This window comes from Macaca nemestrina, chromosome 2 (genome assembly GCF_043159975.1).
Source record: "Macaca nemestrina isolate mMacNem1 chromosome 2, mMacNem.hap1, whole genome shotgun sequence".
NCBI lineage: Eukaryota > Metazoa > Chordata > Mammalia > Primates > Cercopithecidae > Macaca > Macaca nemestrina.
This window is the reverse complement of record NC_092126.1, coordinates 29,730,673-29,752,897: the sequence shown is the minus strand read 5'-3', so window position 1 is coordinate 29,752,897 and position 22,225 is coordinate 29,730,673. Positions and strand designations below refer to the sequence as shown.

Below are 22,225 nucleotides of genomic sequence, written 5' to 3'. Positions count from 1 at the left end.
TAATAGATTGTAGTTTAGCCTTTGTCAAAAGACATGCAAGTATTTAGTATTTACATTAAAATGATTGCCTCAGAAGAAACATTGAATTCATAATAAGCCCTCTTAACAAAAATATGCATAAGGAAGACTAGTATTATTTTCTGATATTTTAGATATGATTAATATTTTGGACCTCCATTGGTTTCCCACACTAGCATGCAAATTTCCAACTTGCTTTAACACAACAGTTCTATCAGCTGTATTATAGGGAATACACATTTTAATTGCTGTTTTTGAAAATATCACCAGGCAGTTCAGAATGTCTCATTTATTAAGAATATTGTGACAATCAAAGACCTTAATATCAGCCAGATGCTAACAATTGGGAATAGGGCAGAATTTAATAATGGAATGTATGGGATTCTCATTTTTACTCAATCTTGAACCATTTGAGAATGTTTTCTATTCAAGCTAGTATTTTTAGATAAACACAGATATAGATATCGCTACTTTGAAAAAAGAAAACACTGAAACTCAGAATTTCTTAGTACTAAATGCTAACCAATACACACTTTATACATAATATGTACAGACTTTGTTACCAAGCGCCACACAACCAGGACATACATATTAGTTACCTTGGTTTTCAAAGGTTCTGTGTCAACTCTGCATACTGTGTGGCAAAGAGATACTATCAACATTTTATTTTTTGCATAATGTGCAAGTATTATATGGCCACAGAGTTGTAATACAAATTAGTGGCAAAGTGCTGAGTGAAGGGAATCCATGACAGATTCAGATGCACAAGGTTGAATATTACCCGTAAACTACCTGACTGTGCTAAGGTCTTAACAGCACAAAACGCTATGTCACGCCCAGCTTTTAAAAGTCTCTGAAATACTTGAACACAATGAAGCTTGTTAAAGGGATTTTACCATAGCTACAGGTAACAAGAGGACTGATATGAGTGACAAATGACATTGGGGGAGCAATATGGAAGATCATCTGAGCAAGTCTTTTCTAAAATGTGCCATCATCCGTGAAAACACTTTTGCTCACTCTATCCTATCATTGTTTAACATGTGCTTGTGTGTGTGTGCGTGTGGGCATTTAAAATATCAAACTATCAAAACCATGCTGACTTTTGAAAGTTAAAAAAATCTAAGTGGGAATTTCGTTAGCATTGTTATGTTGATTACCAAACACACATTCATCATTTCACTGAAAACATTATTTCAAAATAATTCAGGTTATTAGGAATGGGAAAGTTATTTGCAACCCAATTTCTCCTTCCAAAAAAATTACTAAATCTCATACCTGTTTGACACCTTGTGCTAAGGGTTGGGCTGGTTAAAAATTAAGGATATCAATTCTAATCTCTGCTGTATCCAGCCTTTTCCCTTCAACTTAGGGGATATAAGGAAGAGGGTAACTTAATGGCATCTGAGTTTCTATTTTATTTTCTATTTTTAAATACATGAAATCTAGTTTCTATTTTCTTAATTCAAATTCCTTTGGCTCAAATTATTACTTTTCTGAACTCTAGTGAGCAAGAATGTTTGTTTTCTTAATAAAAAGCGGCAACTTTTCAGTACAATTTTAAGTTTGCAACAAACCAGCTGCCTTCAGAGGAGCTTAGTTGTGCTTCTAAAGTAAATGGAACTTTAAAGCTTTATTGAGTTTTCAATGATTCCATTTCAGTTTCTAAAGTACAAGTTCAGTCAACAGTAAAGCAGCCCAGTTGCCTACCAATAAGCTCATCAGGGCCTGAGAAAATGGTAGGCAGAGAGAGAAGGGGCAATTACAGAATGGTATCTCAAGCAACCCAGACACCCCTACTAGCATCTAGGAAACAAAGTGAGGAAGCAAATGGAAGAAAAATCACTCCAAACTGTAATGCTGGCCTCAATCCTGTTACCATTAGCACACCTCATTTTATATTCTGGCATTTTACTATGTTTAATGTTGCAAGAATTTTGAAGATTGTGTTTAAATACCAGGTGTGTCATTCCTATTTTCTTCATGTGGCTCTTATAGTTATGACATACACTTATGAGCTGTTATTAACTTATTCCATTTATAACTTGTGAAAAAAAAAGCTAAGGGGCTTTTATACAGAAGGTCCATTTTTTCCCTATTTTGTTACTATTAATGGCCTTTAGAAATATTTGTACATAAGGTTAAGGAAAAGCGTTGCTATGAATGAAGTATTGTGAAATAAGCATAGATGAATCCATTCTAAGAACATAACTGCTAGAGACTGGATTTATGTTTTTGTTGGAGAGTCTTTTGACCATCCTATCTCTATTTATTAAGCAAAATGTTAACCAAAAGATTATTTTCATTGTGAAATTTCATACCTATTTAAAAATGAGCATGTGTTTGTGATTTCAATTTACAGTGTTTCAAGTAACTTGTCAAATGCTCTTTTTAAAATCAGTAAAATATCAAGTATTAACATGCACATAAATGAGAGGGCCATCCTTTGACTCTTCTTTAGTTACTTCACATAAGCAGACAAACCCTACCATGTCATACGATACAAACAATTTTAATTGTGTAGTTACAGTCAATAACCACTCCTAGTCAGAACATTTCTGCATAAAGAAAATTGTGATACACTTATAAAAACAGCCAGCTGTAACAAAATAGCTGGTGTTTTCATAGCCATAAACTCATAAAAAAGAAATACACCTTTATACAGAAATTTTATACAGATGTAGCTTTAAAATTGATTGTAAACCAAAGGAAGACACATTGCAAACATCAATTATTTTCACATTAATTGCATAATTTTCTAAGGTGATCTATTAGTTTTATTTACCTAAGCTTATTTGCATGATAGTAAAAATTGCATACAACAATAAGAGTGAAGCTTATAGTATGAATTGCTTGGATAACATAGAGCACTTTTTATAGGCAACTGTGTAAAGCACATTTTCTCTATTTAAAACTTTTAAGACACTTTGTTTTACTGCCCATCAAAATACATTTATAAATAGAAAAGAATCAGTATGGTAACAAGAGAAGCAATATTACATTTAACGGAAACGTCCAAAAAATTAATTACAACGTGATGCTGCAGGATCTACAAATAAATAATGAGGACTAAATTGTGTTTCACATTTTCTTTTCCTTTTTTTAAAAAAATCATGTAACAATGAGAATGAAAAAAAATTACAGTGAACTTTTATTTCCAAAATAAAAACAAATTTGAATTACGGCAGTGCCATATAATACAAGGCATTTGTTGGCATATGTCATCTTTAAACTGCATTCCACAGTCTATAGTTCTTTTGTAACATACAATAGAGTAACAAACTCTTTTTTTTCTTTTTTTTTTAAATAAGGGGCGAGTTTCCAAAGATCAGTGTGGAGTGCTACAGAAATAATTATAGGAGAGGAAATCATAATCACAGAAGGTATAATGCTTGTTTGAGGCTCCAGAATAAGAACTAAAAAAAAAAAAAAAAAAGAAAAAAAGAAAAAATCACTGGTTTCATGCTTACGGGGTACACACTTTGGTGCATCCCGTGAACACAAATTTTAATACCAAACAATCCTTGATGCTTCACCTGGGGCTGCCAAGCAGTTTGTAAAACAGAGTAAAACATTTAGTGCAGTCTGCATTATCCTTTTCCAACTCTTCTGTTTGTGCAAGTTTTTGAAGATTCATTGGCCAAACAATGAACAACAAAGGTTTTCTGAGAGAATACAAGGTGGACTTTTCATTGTGTTAGTAAATACCAGTGGCACTGTTGAATGAAACAAATACTTTTATCTCAGTCTTTCAAATCAGCATTAATGTCTGTGTTTCCTTCCACTGACAGCTCTTCTTCTAGTTTCACTGAAAAAAGGGTGTTAGTAGTTTTATCTTGGACACTCTCTTCCAAATCCTTCAGCAGCTCCTCTTCTTTATATTCTGCCACATCGACCTCTAAACCGGAATTGTCCTTCAGTTTGCCGTGGTGCTTGAGATAGTACCGCTGGTTCTGAAAGAACTTGATGATGGTGTACTTGGGAAGGTCGAGCTGGGCAGACAGAGTCTGGATGGCCTCTTCGTCAGGGTACAGGCCTACGTCTTGTATGAAACTCTGGAGGATTCCCAAGGCTTCCACTGAAATTTTTGTTCGTGGCCGCGTCTTCTGCCGGTTCTCCTCATCTGACTCTGCTGGAGAGGCCACCGTGGGTTGCCGTGGGGGGAGCCGAGGGCCTGCCTGTGGCTGCTGCTGTGGCTGTGGAGGCGGCGGCGCCTGCTGCTGCTGCTGCTGCTGTTGCTGCTGCTGCTGCTGCTGCTGGAAAGAAACAAGGAGACAATCAGAGCTCTGCTATCGTGGAGTTCCACACAAAGCTGTCTAGAATCAGGAAACATGTGGTCCAGGGTCCTACATAGAGCTTTTCTGATAGGGATGAAGATTTAGAATGAAAAGGTAGGCCAGCTAAATGGCCCACAGCATTTACAAAAAAAAATCAAAATGGTATGAACTAGGAAGGGATGAATTCATAGAGCTTTGGGGGCTACTGCACTTCCTTATCACAGATCAGCGGAGGAAGTGAAAGCTCAGTGCTCTCTGAAAATGTGAGCCATAAACTTCACTAGAAGGATACGCATCAAAGGCGAAGACAGCACATCACATTATGATGTAAATAATTAACAAAGATTTAAAATGAAGATTGAGAGGCAAGGATTTCAAAGACATTTTAGAAAGGTGAGCTACAGAGCAGTGGGGAAAGAAATTTGTGCTCTGCTCCGTCTCATCGGATGGCCAGGAAGAAGATGAGCTTATGCTCTTATTCAGTGTTATCTGTCATGAGACTAAAGGATTTCTGATATTCTCACATTTGTGAATTTTCTATCAGACAGTTCCAGTTTAATACACACACAATTTCTTACCAAATTGCACTAGGCTGACACTGCAAGCTTTTTTCTTACCTCAAAAGGTTCAACCCACCATACGACGGCTAGCGAATTGTTTTGTCTATAGTAAACTCAGATGTGATTAGGATTTAAATTTCGTGTATACAGACACTTTTTCATAATTAGTATATGTATATGTGCTATAATTTCCATACACAATTATACATAAATATGTCACACATGCACATACTGTACACTTGATATCCATAATTCTTACCAGCAAAGCAAATCAACCTAAGTGGCAAAATATTAGAATGCTGATACCGTTTCTATGCATGTCCTTTCATACCCCTAAGAAGCAATTTTATTAACAATTTGCATTTTCAGATAAGTAGTTTTTAAATTAACTAACATATATCTTTCTCTTTTTCGTTTTTGCTAAACAGTAAGTTTTTCAGGCTTTCACGATTATTTTAGTGCTTGAAATCCTAAAGGGAAGCTCTCTGCCAACTTGTTTTATCTTTAATACATACTTGAGAAGTTTTTTGTCCTGGGAGATAAACAATTCTATTATTGTTTTTAGTTATACGTACATATCTATACACACACATATATAATTTTTCACAGAAATATTAAAAAATTGCAGAATGCAGGTGATTCAACAGAGGTAGAATTTTAGGACTCTGGAAGGCAATGGCATTTTACTTTGAAAGAGAAAGCTAAAATCATCCCCTTTAACAAAAATAAGCTATATAGCTCAAGTTCAGTGACAACACGCTTCCTAAGCAACTGGGGCCCTAAGAGCTCTAATGACTACCTGATCCCAGAACTTTTCCATCTAAATTCACAGGAGAGTGTCTTCAGGAGATGAATGGTGACAAGTCCCATGACATGATAAACAAAGCATAAGGCTGCATCTGCTGGCACAGTGAGCTCTGGCCATGACCATGGTTAGTATGGCCTCTGCAGGTCTGAAAATCCTGACCTGGGGAGCAGGTCTTTAGGTCACCCCGTGTCCCTTGCTGGCATAGGTAACTGTGCCCGCTCACCTGAGGAGCAGCACCGAGCCATGGTGCAGGGGTCGGCAGGCCTGGTAAGAAAACGCCTCTAGACTCTCCTTTCCCAAGGGTGGTGGGAGAGGGGCTCTAAAGGAAAGACAAACAGATATGACTCACCCCTAACCTCCATTCTGTAAAGTGTGGGGAGACAGCTATTAAATACAAGGTGAAGGAAGGCCCAAGGACTGTAAAGCAAGATTCCAATTCAGCTTCCCTCCCCACCTCTTTCTGGACAGAATCCAATGTATAAAACTGTGATTCTACAAACTTCCTTTACAGCCACAGCAGTAGCTCTTTTCCTCAGGGGCACTGTGGTATTAATTAAAAAATAGGTGGTGGTTTAAATTGTGATTTTTGAAAAACATACAAAAATTTTAAGCTCTTAACACAAAACCCAATACCAACAAAGAGACATTTGCCAAACAAGGAGTGTAGAAAGGGCGTTCCTGTTGCTTTGGGGGTTGGGAGATGAGGAAAGAGGAACACAATACATATGTTGGAAAAAGTACGTTCATTTTCATTTTATCCCCCTGAGCAAGATGGCAGTGTATTGTTATCTCTTGCTAAAAAGCCTATGTTTAGACTGGCAGGAGGAAGAGAAACGCTAATTTCCCTGGTAAGTTTAAAGCTTTATTTACTTATTGCTATATTGAATTGGCCAAAGTAAACGAACCTGAATCTGCTCTGCTGGAACATGGATAATGTGGGGCGGCCTGTCGCCATGGTGATGCACTGCGTTGCTCTCCTGTTCATATATGGCATCACGTTCTGGCTGAGGAAGACTGAGGAACCTTCGGATCATGGAGAGGTTCTCCCACAGGGTTCTGTTTTCTGGAGAAGGATCTTCTTTCCAGCGTAACAGCTCGCATAACCATCCCTTAGAGACAAGGGCATAATAGGTCAGTTTGTGCCTATGAAGGGGGCTGGCATTTTCCATTAGGAGCTAAAAAGGAAAAACCCTATGAATTAACTTTTTCATAAGCTCAGAACATGCCAATCTGCTTAAAAAAATTTTTTTTAACTTGTTAAGAGGGGTTATCTGCGGCTGTCAAGGAGGCAGACTCTGTTTCTAATCAAAGTTCAGATTTGCATCTCAAAGGAGGGACATATTTTTTCCGACTCTGAGGGTAAGAGAGCATTTATCACAGATTTTTAAATATATGAAATAGGAAAAAACAAAGTTGATGAGCTTCAGTCTTACACAACTTTCCTGTCTGATGAGTGGCTGACCATTTGAAGATACTGAAGTGCTTAAGGGGCAGGACAGATTTTAGAAATACTTTTTTTCTAAAAGGATTTCCTAAGTTTGCAATTTTTAGATTTGAAAGAAAACCATGTGTGAATATTTATGTGTGTGTACATGTATGAAACAGAAAGGACATGTGCAATTGTACCAGCAAGAATGTTGTCCAGTATAAGGCATAATGATTAGAATGGGCATTAAAGGAATTTGCTATGAAAGAACTCTCCAAAAAGAGACACTGGAGTCCTATTTTTCTGCCTGCTGCAGTGGGAGCATATGATTTGTCAGGCAAGAATTTAATAGGTTTCTTGGGTTAAGAGAGAAGGAAATGTCCAATGACTGCCAAAATCTGAACCTCTCTGATGCTTCCAAGGCCCAGTTTTTTACTCTTGAGGTTATCTATCAAGAACTGAATGATCATGAGAACACATTTTCCAGTCATCTCAAGTCTTCACCTTGGCTGCAATGATGGACACTAAACAATGGAATGAAGGGGGAGAGTGAAGGTGTCCGATCCAGACCCCCACCAGCCAAGGCAGCTATCCCTCAGCTGTTCTGCTGCCTGCTAATACCTCTCACCTGCACTCTGCTCTGGAAAAATGTCTTGAAGCCATCTCTACACTTCTTCATTGATCTCCTCACCCCACGTGGCCAGTGACTGCCTGACCCAGTGGCACAAAGTCCCTGCCCCTTTTTCTGAAAATGGACAACTTACTCTACCCTTCAATTTACTCTCTAGAGATAGTCATCCCCATTCTTCTTGCTCCCTCCTCCATCAATCTAGGGCTAGACTTTGCCTGAGACCACATCCTTACGGGACCTCTTTCTCTTCCCTATCCTCCTCCTTTCTTCTAGGGCCCCCACCAAATCATCACCACCTGACTCCCCATCCTAGGCTCTGTATTTAGGGAACTCGATCTAAGACAAAGACATTTCTTGGAAATTTTAAATAAATTAGTTGGATGAAAATGGAAGTACAATTTTTTTTATTATGAAATTTTTAGATCTAGCCAAGGAAGGTTTTGTTTCTTATGTTACCAGGGGTGAGGCCAGAGGATGGCATGACTTTCCTTCCCTTCTCAAACTGAAACCATTGGAGAGAAAATTCTTCTTTGACTGCAACATGTAGTGGAAAGAAGCATGGTCTGTTCTCCCAAAAATGGCCTACTTGAAATATTTTAAAAGAAAAGGTAGAAAACTGACATATTAGCTTCCCAAGGCCTATCTGTTAACCAGCTCATTGTGACGACTGCTATATCTCATGACATCTACTAGTATTCCTACTCAACAGGTCTTTTAATTAAGCAAATATATGCATGGGGATGGTCTTGTAACCATGCACTCATTTGATGCCACTGAATGCATAATTGAAGGTTAAGATAGCAGGCAGTAAACTGAAGATTTACCTGAAAGACTGTTAGCTAAATAAAACATAAAAATCATTGTGACTGCAGTGTCACTGAACTTGCTTCTCTTCTAACCATGGCAATTCTATGTTTATTTCCAGAATACTATAATATGACATATTTCAGTTGTATTAATGTGAATGTATTAACTATAAAACTGTATGTGAACATTTGAAGTATCTGAGACCCACGTGCATATGGTGCCCTGGAGATGTTTACTTAGCTCTTACTGGTAAATATTTGCCATCTGAATTAAGCTATGAAAATATACATTTTCCTACAACTAAGCTATTCTTTATATTTTACCTTTAAATTTTGTTGCTATGTAGGTTTTAGATATATTATCTTCCAGTAGGCTTGAATATTAACTGTGGGTGAGATTACTTTCCCTCTCCCCCTTGTCTGCCTCCTTTAGCTATCATAATTGACAGGACCCCTCTACCCGAACACAGCAGATTACACGGTTTTATATACCTTTCCAAAGAAGTTAGAGGTTCACGAAGAACAGAGCAGATTTTTTTTTTTTTTAAACTCGGCTAGTATTCTACTATTGCAATAAATGCTAAACATTGAGCATCTAAGAATTTTTTTTAGAAATAAATGCTTGTAACTAAAAATTGCTAAAAGTTAAATTAAGAATGATTCATGTAAGAAAAGCTTCTTGGAGAGAGCTGAAAAACTCCAGTGATTTTTCACATCCTTTAGAAACTTTTTAAAGTAATGCAGAGATCAGTTAGCACTTGGATATATGTGAAAAAACATGTGGATCACAGATGTTCTTTGGAAAAGAAAATCATTAGTTCTTTTAAAATGGCTAATAATGATAGCTAATTCCTAAACAATCACACTCATGCTGGTTTAACAAATATTTCAGAAAAAGAGCCCCGACTCATTCAACAAATATTTTGCTCTTATTGTCACTTCCGTGTCTCTAGACTTACGAGACGGATCCTTATTTTTATTAATTGCCCATGACTAACATAACATTTCCAGTAGTTTGCTATTAACCTCTGCCCTTAAATAATACTTCTAATTCCTTATCTAAAAATAATTTGATGAATTATAAGTTGAAGCCTATCTCCACTAGCCTTTCAAGAAATGCGATGATTTTAAGAGACTGAAATCAGATGCTTCTTAGAAAAATATTTAACGGTGCAGCTGGGAACTGTTAGCTCTAAAGGGTATTCCAAAAAAATTTAAAGCGGGGGGCGTTGCTTCTCTTGATGTGCATTGCTCTTAAAAAATAATGGAAAACAGACATTTTGACACATTAGCTGTCAGTGTAGAAATAAATTGGCTCATTCCCAATTTACACTGGCAAAAATAAGATAATTTATTCTAATGCTATTTAAATACCTTGGAATATTTTGACTACCTCAAATCCTATTGATTGTTACTCTATTAATAATGACAGTAATCTGATTTATGTTTTGCAGAAAATGACTAAAGAAGCCAAATGCTTTCTAATGCTTCAATACGTTTTTCTAGGTCAGTTTTCCACAAATGATATTGTTAGAACAAATAAACTTGGGAAGAAAATGAGTATGTCACAGTATTTTTAATATCTGACAAAACTAATGATTCCCCAAAGTACTGTACTAGTTTTTAAGTGATAACTGCATAGACTTATGTGGGGGAGCAGAGATGAAGAATGAAATGCAGTGCTTTGTTGCAAAAAGAAAAAAAAAACACCAACAAAACAAAACAAAACATAATTACATTTTTAAGAGAGGTCTCTGGGACTTGATATACATAAGACCATAGGAAGGAAGAGGGAACTGTTCTCTAAATTAAATTAGCTCACAACTGTTTTGAACAGTAGAAAAGACAGGGGACTAACAGCCTTAAAATAATGAGACCGATTCATTTTCAGAAAACTACAATGGTACAAGGAACAACCTAAACTTTAAATGTAGTAAATTTGCCAAGCAACATTACACTGCATATAAAGAGGCAAAATATAAACAGTAGCCACATGTAAATAAATTAGTAAAACTTTCAGGATGTTACTACTTTTCAAACTGACAAAGTTTAATTTGACACCTTCTGTTCTAAACCCTTTGTTTCTATTCAAAATCACGCCTTGAGCTGTTGCGATCAATCACAGTGCTCCCCCTATTACTTAAAAAAACTGGCATGGACCCTGAATAAGCTGAAAATGCCATGCAGATGAATTCTGAGATAATATGTTCAAACCTGTTATATACAACACAAATCCTGTAAAGTTATGTATTGTAAACCTACATTTATTGAGAACTAAAAGTCTTAAATCCATCTGCCACAAAGGAAATACTGTTATGTACTTTATAGTAACCAAGAACCATCTGCAAATGTCTTGCTACCGTAAGCAAGAAAATGGTGCAAAAGATGCTAAACCTAAGACTGCATGAAATAAATAACATTCTTTTGACTGGTTTTGGTTAGGGATCTATTAAAGAAATGTAAGATTGAAAAAAAAAAAAAGGAAAAGAGAAAATGCAGAATAACTGCCAAATCAGTACTGCAAAAAAGCAAAACAAACTCAATGATAACACAATGGCAATTTATTATGGTCCATGAAACACATGACTGTATGCTCATTTTAAAGGAAAAATTAGCAGTTCTCAACTCAATATTCTAATGATGTGCTTTACTGACAAAATCTTGTTGTACCACATTTAAATAAAAATCCTGGCACCTTCATCTCTCAGCTGCTAATTTCCAACCAAACGCAATCTCTGATTTCCACTCCACTCTTTTTAGAACATTTAATTCAAGTCAATTCGCTTCTAACATTTTAACAGATAAGGGGTGCACAATGATTTTAATTGAGTCAAGAAAGTAACCTCCTTTCATAAATGAATTTATTGTACTTTATAAAGCCTCACATGCATAAAAAGAGAACCCCTAACAAGGCCTGTTCTGTGACAAAGCTGGGAGTATGTAACATAACTACTTTTCCAGGACAGACTTTTGTATTCTCTGAGAAAAAAAGTCATTTAATGCAATATACATATATGTATATATTATCATTATGTACATATAGATTTTAAAACTAAGAGCTATAAAAAGAGAAAGAAAATGACAAATAATTCTTACTCCAACTAAGAAGGAAAAATACATCTGAAAAAATAGAATGGTAATTTGAGTTCTAAAAAGCAAAACATTTTACAGTCTGTATTTATTCCCCCTCACCCTCATCTTTTATGTGTTATTTGCAGGAATATTTTGTTCCAATCTCTGGGGCATATAGTATAATAATATATGATATTAAAAGAAATCAATCTAAATAGGAAAGTATTTGATACAAACATTTTAGTGGAAAGCATGAATTACATTTCAGCAAGTAGTAGGAACAAGGATTAAGTACATAATCCATTAAATAGTACTTCTAACAAAAAATTCAGTATTGTAGACTAAACTACACCAGGCATTTGAATGAGTACATTTTCAACAACAACTAACTATAAAGCTAGCAATTTATCATTCAGCAAATAATTTTCTACTTTTAAAAGAATCTGTAAGTGTTACTTATGCTAATGAAGACAGTTTTTAATCTGCCCACAAACATGCTAATAGAGGGCAATTTTTTTTTTTTTTAAACAAAGCTGTCGGCACTCAAGGGTAATTTCATATCAGTGTGTTCTACAAGCTGGGGGAAAATGGGTTCTAATTGTCAGAGCTACCAAATCCTTCACCTTTAGCATAACGGTTTAAAGATATCACAAAGATGCAAAGTGACTAATAATGTTTTAAACCACCCCTTTTTCTGTCTGAAAAAACAACTAAAACAACATTACAACAGTATAGTTACAGAAGGGTTCTATTTTCATATGTTTTATGCACACTCTGCCTCAAAGTACTATTTAAACATACTACTTTTGGGGCGGGGGTCCTAATGCAGAAACACCCAAGACCTAATGGAGATACAACCCCATTTCTAGGTGTGAGGTCTAAATGCTTCACACACCCACTTGTGACCTTTTTTCATGAAGAATCATAACACTGTGCAGTGAGAAACAAAACAGTGGCAAAGCAATACTGAAAGCACTTTAAATTATTTACTAGGTTAAAAGGGTGAAATGATACTTTAAATACATCAAATTTCATCATCTAGACCATTTTTTGGTGGCAAAGTGGTATTGATCTTTCCAAATGCTTAAAATTAACTATTTTCCAGAAGGTCATTATTTGATTAAAGGCATTAAAGTTGAGGGCAAGAAGCAATGCACTTTTTCTTCTTTCCCATTCAAATCATCATATAATTTAATATAAACCATCCCATCATGTCCTGTAATAAAAACACTTGTCTTAAGATATTGTTCTTTACCTAACATATTAACCTTTAAATGTTATGAAGTTCTTTAGAAGAAAAACCTTTGCTAAAGCAGATTATTCTATAACATTATGAGAGGCCCCCACCATTAACATTAATAAAGATACATGTTCTCCTCTATGGAATTAGCAGGAAATGCATTAATCTTTCTCCCCAGCTTAATAACATCTACTTTGTGTAAAGTGAAAAGAACCTCAGCTGGCACTGTAAGTAACTTTTCCTGCTAAGTTAACATTGGTCTTATTAAAGAAAACATGGAAAATAAATTTGAACAGAGACGTGCCAGTAAATGCATTTTCCATTCTAAAAGTAGCACATTACATCCACTTGATTCAAAGACGGGTTTTAAAAAAGAAATATATTTTAAAAGACATATGTGTGTGCACGTATGTATCCCCCAATATGTTTATTTTTCAAAGTGTGGTTTCTGATACTTATATTTGCTGAAAGAAAAAAAAACATAATAATCTTTTTAAATGTTACTATTCTTAACTTCTAAACTGTTACTGCTTTTGAATTCTCTCTAGAGGCTCCAGTTTATTTAACAGACTCAATACCTTAGCCAAAAATTTGTGCGTTCCAATACTGGGGTAATAATAGGACATAAAATGGCTATCAAGAAATTTTTTGCTTGAGTAAATTTTTGCCACTTAGTCATTAAGAAGTTACACACCTCTACCAGAGTTTCTAAAGGTTACACATAAAGAAAATTATTTGCCTAAACCTGGAGAAAAATTTCTATTAAAATTTTGTGAACTTGGAAGGAATACTCACAGTCACTGGTAAATGATCTTTATTTTTCCATTTCGTTTACAATTTAATCAGATAAAAAAGTGCAAATCATTTGTTTGTAATGGTTTTTATGTTTACCTCTTTTCTGCTTTTTCAAAGCCACTAACTTTAGAGCACACGTGGATTTGGTGGTTTTTCTTAGGCTACCAATCATTTGGTCCATAACAAGATTATCAAATGACAACCTGGCCAGAGTAGTTTACAAATGGTTCTGACTTAAATAGGTTGTTGAGCAAGGAGATCTCACATTTTAAAAAATATTTTCAGAGGGAGAATTTGAGAAGGAGGGAGAAAAATAAAACAGGAATGAAGATAAAAGTATAAAATTCTAGACAACCCATTAAACCAGTTAGCAAAAAGATGAGCTCTTAATTGAAATAGAGAATTTCCCAAAAAAGCTCTGAATTTATTTTTAAAACATTAGATTTGAAATATACCTAATTTGAAAGTTTAATTTTCATATATACGTCAAACCTGCTTTTAGGGTAGTTTAGTCAAAGCTGAAACAAAACAAATAAAATTCTGGCTTATGTATCTGATACTTGAATAAGCACTCTGAAAAAAAAAGTTCCTGTTTTTTTCCCCTCAGCCTAAGATATATTTTTTGACATAACATAAATTTCAGTGATATGATCTGGCTCCTATTTAACATTTATGCACTTTCTCTTCAAATGTTAACTTTTAATTTTCTCCTCATTCTTCATAGCTGGTGTCATTAAAAAAATACAAAACTCAATACTCCCAAGGTTCATGCTGTAACACTTTCATCAATTTTAGTCTTTCTTTCCATCATTAAGAACCATCTACTCCTTTCCATTCTGCCACTATTGACTTGTCAGAACTGGAGCAAGTCTTCCTTGAATTACTCTGTTAGACAACAACATTCTTTTTTAATTACTTCCAATGGGCAATTATTTTGACTTCTGAACAAAAAAAAGCTTTTAAGTAATCATTCCTTTCCCTCTCTTAAGTTAGGGGAAAAGTAAGTCAATGATGACCAGAGTTTTGAAGAAGAATAGAGAACCAGTGTTATCATACAGAGTTGATGTGATTCCTACAAAAAAGCATATTAATCTGATGTTTAATTTCGCCTGTGAAACTTACTGATAGGTAAAGAAATGGGCTTCACTAAGCTTTCTTGAATCCTCTTAACCATCTCTGTGATATCCTTGTAAATCGGATCCCAGAGTGAGAATCATTACATTAGTCTTCCACTTTCAAACTGCCCATAGTTACCCTACCATGCACCATGACCTTCAGTGGCTTCCCAAGGTAGGAGAAAAGTTCACATTCCCAGGGGCTGCTTTCGAGGTTCCTCCCAATGACACTGATGACCAAATCTGTTGGACTATTTATTAGCTATTGCTGAGCACTACCCTATATTCTATTCTCCATTCCTTATACGATTCTCTCTAATGGGAAAGCCCTTTCTCCTATTTTTTTTTTGGTGCTCATTCAAGTATTACTTGTCTTTCAAGACAGGCTCAAGCACTTCCGTATATCAATAAAATGATTATATCCCGTATAGGCATTTATCTATGTGAACTTGAATTAAGTTTCTAAGCCTAAAGATTCTTCCTCTACAAACTGCAGGTAATAATGGTATTAATCTCACAGGACAGTAGCATACAAGTGAAACAGATACATTCAGCCCAATGCCTGCTCCACAGTAACTACCAAAAGGTCTTATAAACTTTATTGAAAGCACTTAAATGTCTCCAAGCACATGTGGGAAAACCTGGTATTCAAAAATAACTATTAGTGCAAAATAGCACGTGATAAAGGTCATTGATGGGCAGACATCAAGTGAGATCCACGTGGAGAACAAGAGTTGAAGTAGGGTTGTCAAGGAATTCTTCATTGATGAAGAGAACTACTGGTTTGGATTTGAAAAGGGGACAATATTTAAAATAGGAAAAATAACAAATAAGAGAACAAGATGAATTAGTAGGAGGCTGGGAAAACAGACCAGCTGCTTTTGAACTGACTGTCTATGACCCTTTTTAAATAGCTCTTTACCATATTTTCTTGAGAATACTACTTAGTTACTGTAACCTCATTTCCTCCACTGGACTTTTAAGATCTATTTGTTAAGAAGTCTGGGTTTTAATTTGAATATCTATTCTACCGTTTATCAGCCTTGTAACCTTGGGCAGATTACTCAAGTTCGCTAAACCTCAATTTTCTGCTCTACAAAATGGGGTCTAATTTTACCACTTAATTCACAGGGTTGTGAGAATTAAGTAAAATAATTCATGAAAAGGTCTTGGCACACAGTAACAGTATGATGAATGTAAGCTATTATTAGTTTATTGTTGTTGTCATTATCACACAAGGGATTTGAGTATCAAAGGAGCTAAAGAAAATAATTCAGTTACAATATTCCAATCTGAACCAAGCATCTTCCCCTAAGCCAGGTTCTCCTCCTAGGAAGTTTTACTCAGTTAACAGTATTATCACATACCTAATCACCTAGGCTGAAAGGCTGTTATTTGAAGCATAAATTGGCATAGTCTTTCTGAAGGACATTGTGAATTGCAGAATGTGGAAATATCTAGCAATCATCTGTAAAACACAAATGTCTTTTTTGATCCAATAATTTCACTTTTAAGGATTTTAGGAAATCAGGATATGTACAAATATTTAACTATAATAATGTTTAAATTCATATTATTTGTACTAGCAAAAGTTGTATAAAGCCTAAATACACCTCAATAGGGAATTAAATGCTATGTTCAGCACATGAATAAATGTAAGACATACATGCATACACACATATATACATACAGACACATGTGCATGCGTGTGTATATGTATAAAGAGTGACAATCAGGATCCTTAAGGTGGTCACCTCTAGGTGATTAAATTTATGGATAACTTTATGTTTTTCCTTATGCCTGTATCTTCTACTTTTTCTATAGTAGCTAGGTATTAGTTTGTAATGAAAACATACAGCAAGTGGCTTTAACTAAAAATCTAACTTTTCTTGTCTGTCTCTTCCATAACTGATGAATTCCTGTCAATACTCCCTCAAATATCTCTTGAATTTGTTCCTTCTTTTCCATTCCTCCTGCTATGGTTCAGTCCCACAGCATTTCTTCAATAATCTAATTCTGATGGGTTTCTTTATTCCAGCCCGCCCCCAACCCTGCTATTTGAGTTACATTTATCACAAACAAATGTGAACACAAATAGCCCTTTGAGTGGCAAACTCCTCACTTTCTTTCACCCAAAGAGCCTGGAAACACCCTGAGGCTCACACTTCAGTGAGTGAACGTAAAAATACGGCAAAAGATTCACCACAACAAATTCAAATGGCAGCAAATGGGGGTACACAGAAAGATACAAAAATGGCCCAATCTGGGCCATTTAGTGGTAAAATACTGTATACACCTCTGCAATTTCTGAGGGCTCATGTATAGTAGCGAAGTCCAACAATTTGTATTCATAATGATGTTTCTGTATTTAAAAAAAATAAAAATAAGGTTCAAACTGAACTCAGCATAATAGGTTTAAGACAGGACAGCACCATAAAAACCCCTGTCAAAGGCAAATAAAATTATTATTTTCTTTAAAAAGAAGAATTTATGCCACGAAACTTTACTTTTCCTAAATTTCTTAAGCCAAACGAGTATGTGCTCTCATACTGCAATGTTACGAAACAAATTTATTATGTTGCTTCCTAAAGTCACTATTAAAAATTTACAGTATTTTTCTATTCAAAATAATGAAGGTCATTAGGAAAAAATATTGCTGAATATTCAAATATGCCATGTGCAAGAAATAAAAAGAAAAACAAAAAACAAAAAACCCCAAACCCAAAACCCCACATAAATATAAGAAATCATAAAATGAACAATTTTAAGGTGACAATTACCTGACAGGGTAGTTTGTTTGCTTACAAAATTAATTTACTACCAGGTTGATTTAGATAAATATTTCTGCCACTGCATTTTAAATTGATTTATGTAAAACTTTTCAACACCGCACGTATATCCTAACATGAGCTACACTCCCTATTATGCATATTTTGGGGCTAGGAATTAAAAATTTAAATATTCCCTCTTTGATGTTTTAGGAGAGATAACAAAACATTTTTAAAAGCAGGGGAAGGCAATTTGGAACTGTAGAAGTTAGGAATCACATCCTAAAAGCAAGCAAGCAAGCAGGGTCACTATGAGCTCCCAACTTGCCTATGATTTTGCTGAGAAAGTAACACCCATTTTGTGGCCAAAACCCCATCATTTTATCCATTATACAAACCTGCTAATCAGAAGCTGGCTTAATTTGAAAGACCCAAATCTTGTGATTCACAAGTAGGCATTAAAAAAGGCAAGCATAAATATTTCTAGAAGCATCATGTGGGTCTCAGTGACAATGGCTGGGTTATAATTTTACCAATAAAAGGAGACAAGGGAGACTGGGGCTTTGCACAGACTGTCTCAATCACTCCTCTGATCACATTTTACATCTGGGGAAAGCAAGCTCAGAGAAGGCTCCAGGGGAGAATGGCAGCAGTGAGGCATGACCTATTCCGTCCTTGTGAGCCCACTCCAGCGCCTCTTCCCACTGTCCCACTCTGACTCCCTTTGGAATAGTGTGGCATTTGTGAGAGTAATACTGGGAGCTGATTAAAATTTACTTCTCAATCATTCTATCCTTCTACAAAGAATTCCTGAGTGCCATCTATGTGCAAGTCATTGTGTAGGCTAACAGGAAATGTGGGGACAAAACTTCTTGTCCAGTGAGGTAAGAACCACTTAAACTTCAGGTTTAAGTTGATACTAAAGGTAGAGTTAGTTCAATTGGAAAAAGAATGTCTAATCTAAAGGCAAAAGCATTCTCTCACAAAGTCCTACAGCACTGTATATGGGCATGCGAGTATCAGAGAAAAGTTTGTAAGGTTTCTGTTTTGGTGGTTTGTTTTAAATGTCACTGCATCATTGTTACCTCTGTTTACATGCTTTGGAGTGAAGGATGCTTGAAAAGCAAGCATACCAAAAAGCAATAAACAAAAAAGTAAATGTTTCTCAGGTTAATTTGAGAATCCCTTGGCTCATGTGATAAAAGACATATATATATTTTTCCTCTACATAACTTATCTAATCATTGATCTTATCTCTTTTGTGCCATGGACCCTTCCGGGAGTCTGGTAAAGCCCATGGATGCCTTTTCAGAACAGCGTTTTTATGTGCCTAAAATAAAATACGTAAGATTACAAACAAAACCAATTATACTGAAATACAGCTATCAAAAATTTGTGATACAGTAATATATATACTTCTTTATTAACACACTAAATAACAAGGTTTAGCAACAGCTCTAATGACTACTGTAATTTTATAGTGATGGGCATAAATGATATTTTAAGATATCTAGAACAACATAATAGGATATGAAAATATTTCGTGATTTTTTTTAATGGTGACAAATTCATAGGTATTGCTACTGTGATTTGTTGCCTATATTGATAATTGAGTAAAATGCCAACTTTCAGTAAGAAGAGGTTAGAGAAAATAAAGTCATTTTTTTCATCCAAGTTCATGGTTCCCTGGGGGAGAAGGTGGGCCAAGGTTAAGAGCCCCTAAATGGGAGGCCCTTCCTCTTGCCCACACAAACGTGTATGTGTGTATACAAACATAGCTATCAAATATATATATGGATGTATATAGACACACATGTACGTATAGACACACTTCAAATACTGTTCCAGAACTATCTCCTATAAGTTCTTAATATATTAGAAAATCTTAGTATTTACGGATTTGTGAAACAAATTTCCTTTTCTTTTTTTTTTTTTTTGCCACTAAAGGACCATGCCTCTTAGAGATGGGTTAGAGAAAAACAGTCACTACCACAGGGTTTCCTAGACTGTGTCCTTAGCAGCCCCAGATTTCCATTAGAGGTGTTTCACAAGTACCCGCGTTGTGTATGTGTAAAGGGTTGATGAGAAGGTCCCTGCCCCCATTCAATCCTCAGATCAAAATGGAGAAAACTTTCATCTGATTTATATATTTCAGTTCTGAATGAGATTTCATTAATTAAACGATGGTTCTACAGCTTACAATTTTTTGGTTTACAATTGCACTAGCACATATACACCTCATTGTTTTCTTGGTCCTGTTACAAATGCAGAGATTGGGCTTACGATTTCTGAATAAAGCATCTAAATTCTTACGGGGTTATTGGCATCATATCATCCAAGTAATTTTAAAGGTAAATAAGATGAGCAGAGTGTCCTTTCAGAAATGTCTATCTGCCAGGAGAACACCAACAAGTTTTTCCAAAGACACAAGAGTTTTCCAAATAGAAGGAGATAAGGTAGTAGGACACATACAGGATACAGACAGGATACTACGAAATGGAAGAGTGGCACGAGCACTGGATGTGTGGGTGGGTAGGGTGGGGGAGGGGAGTGGCTCTGCAAATGCCAGGAAACCAGCAGTGATCAAACACCAGTCCCTGCTCTCTCATCACTGCTTCTCAAAAAGCACATGGCTTTACAGTTTTTGTCTGTCTAACTAGATGCCTTCTGCCTTGCCCTCCAGTCTAATAGAAGATCAAAGAAGGTGAGTAGAAAAGATGGTAAGGGGGGAGACAGGTAGAAAATAATTGAGCACATAACCATCTCATAACTTTATATTATATGTAGCTCAGCGCTAATTTGCTCAGAAATACAAGCATAAACTTCTGTTTAGAAATTAAGCTTGATGGATACGGCTTTCGTCCTTATGGTTATCCAGGGTCCAAGCTATTTAGTCTCTTTAATCAAAATACTAAAATAAAATCACTACCCATTAGGCTATTACCCTTCCCCCAATCTCCAAACATACAAGCAAAAATTAATTGCAAGCCAGGAAGAAAGAAGGTAATTTAGACAGTAACAGCTTGGCATGGACTGAGCTAGATTTCCAAATAGCATTTGTCTGTTTGTGAATGTATATTTTATTTACAACCTTCACTTCCTTGACCTTGTTGAAAGTAATTTATTTTTACCTAATCTGCATTTCATTTAAACAACCAAATACTTCATCAATGAACCAGTCAAGTAACACCCATGACAAGTAGCACTCCTGTTGGTACCATAAGTTAAATGGGTAAACATTTAAAGGAGACATTTGGGGATGGACACATCTCAGCAGCTATTAAATGCTACAGTTACCAATTTATAAACTTGCAAAAATGGATTTCAAGGTATTCTCTCAAATGAGCTGTCACTCCCTGCTTCCTTTTCCTTTGTGTTTACTCCCTATCTCCCTAATCTCTTCCAAATCTGTGATTTCTCATCAACTGAGTATTCTCACATTGCCCTGTTTTTCCCTCTTTAAATGTGCTATTAAAGTTTTTAATGTGCCAGAAAAAACTTCTATCCCTCAATCAGTCAATCAAAAGACCAGCTAAGAGTGGACCTTCAGGCATCAATTGAAAAGCAAACAAAAAAAGAGACATATTTAAAGAGGAAAGTCTTTAGCAACCTTCAAATCATACCATGCTAGCAATCACCACCCCACCACATATTAAACCAAGCCCATTCCCCAGTGGAATTCGGCTCATCTCATACTCTGTTAGGTCTCTGTATGACAAACGGGAGAGTTCTCAGTCATCTATCAACAAGTCTCAGATGAAGAAAGTGTATCAATCATGAGCTCAACTCACACCATGTAACATGGAGTTCATATACTGGATTCCAACAATTGATTCTACCCATTATATGACACCCGTAAATAACCCTTCTTGGCTCTAGACCCCAAAATACCACTTTTCTGCCTATCCCCCAAACTAAGCCCTTCCATTATGCAAAATCTTACCTTCTGTTTCCCAGACTGGAACACCTGTCAGCAGTCTTCAATCAAAATAGCATCCTCTGTCATATTTGTGTACCTGTCTCAGTCACAAACACACAGACCTAGAACTTCAAGGGACATTAGATACAGTATGACCCAACCTATTTTACTTTCCTGAAGGGGAAGTTCAATGTCTGAGAGGTTAAACAACTTGCCTGGGGCTACACAGCAGGTTAGCAGTGGAACTGGGACTACCACTCTTTCCAATTCCCCATGTTTTCCATGAATGATGCAATTCATGTACAAGTTGCTAGGTAAAACATCAGTGAGTTTACAAATTAGCTACTATTACCTTATTTCTATAATATGTAGAAAATCAGGAGCCATGCCCTTTAATTCCTTTCAGCTTGGGCTACCCTGTACATGGTATTGATGACTTCAGCAATGATGAAGTGGGTCCAGAAGAAAATAACAAAGAACATTAAAAGGAATCACTTTTCCTTCCTGCACGTTTTCATGAGGATATGAGACCACCAGAGAATAGCGATTGCAGAGTGACTGAGGATGGTGGATTGAGTTGGGGCAAGATAAAGCTTGTAACACTTCTATTGACTCTTCATCTGTGACTTGTTAACAGACAAATGGAAAATGTCTCCTTATTAGACAGGGACCTAGAAGGATCTATAAACAAACAATTTTCTTTGAAACGTGGGATTCTTGTAGTCTAATGAAATTTAATGAAAAGATGTGCTCTTTCTTTGTACTCAGAATACTGATCTTGTTAAACTCC

At 35.8% G+C, this 22,225-nt stretch overlaps 1 protein-coding gene across 7 annotated transcripts in view; it reads right to left on the bottom strand.

Annotated features, from left to right (window-relative positions):
• Positions 1–292: 292 nt before the first annotated feature.
• The window catches only part of LOC105465810 (SATB homeobox 1), a 99,595-nt gene continuing 77,662 nt past the window's right edge, over positions 293–22,225 (bottom strand). For 3 of the 7 annotated variants that reach the window (XM_011714434.3, XM_011714435.3, XM_011714433.3), the window contains exons 10-12: positions 6,569–6,772; positions 5,887–5,982; positions 293–4,274 (exon numbers count right to left, since the gene is read on the bottom strand). In XM_011714434.3, coding sequence (XP_011712736.1) covers positions 3,762–4,274; positions 5,887–5,982; positions 6,569–6,772 — 813 coding nt within the window. In that variant the 3' untranslated portion in view covers positions 293–3,761. The remainder of the gene's footprint in view (positions 4,275–5,886; positions 5,983–6,568; positions 6,773–22,225) is intronic. The other 4 variants (XM_011714437.2, XM_011714443.2, XM_011714441.3 and 1 more) reach the window with 4 other exon arrangements.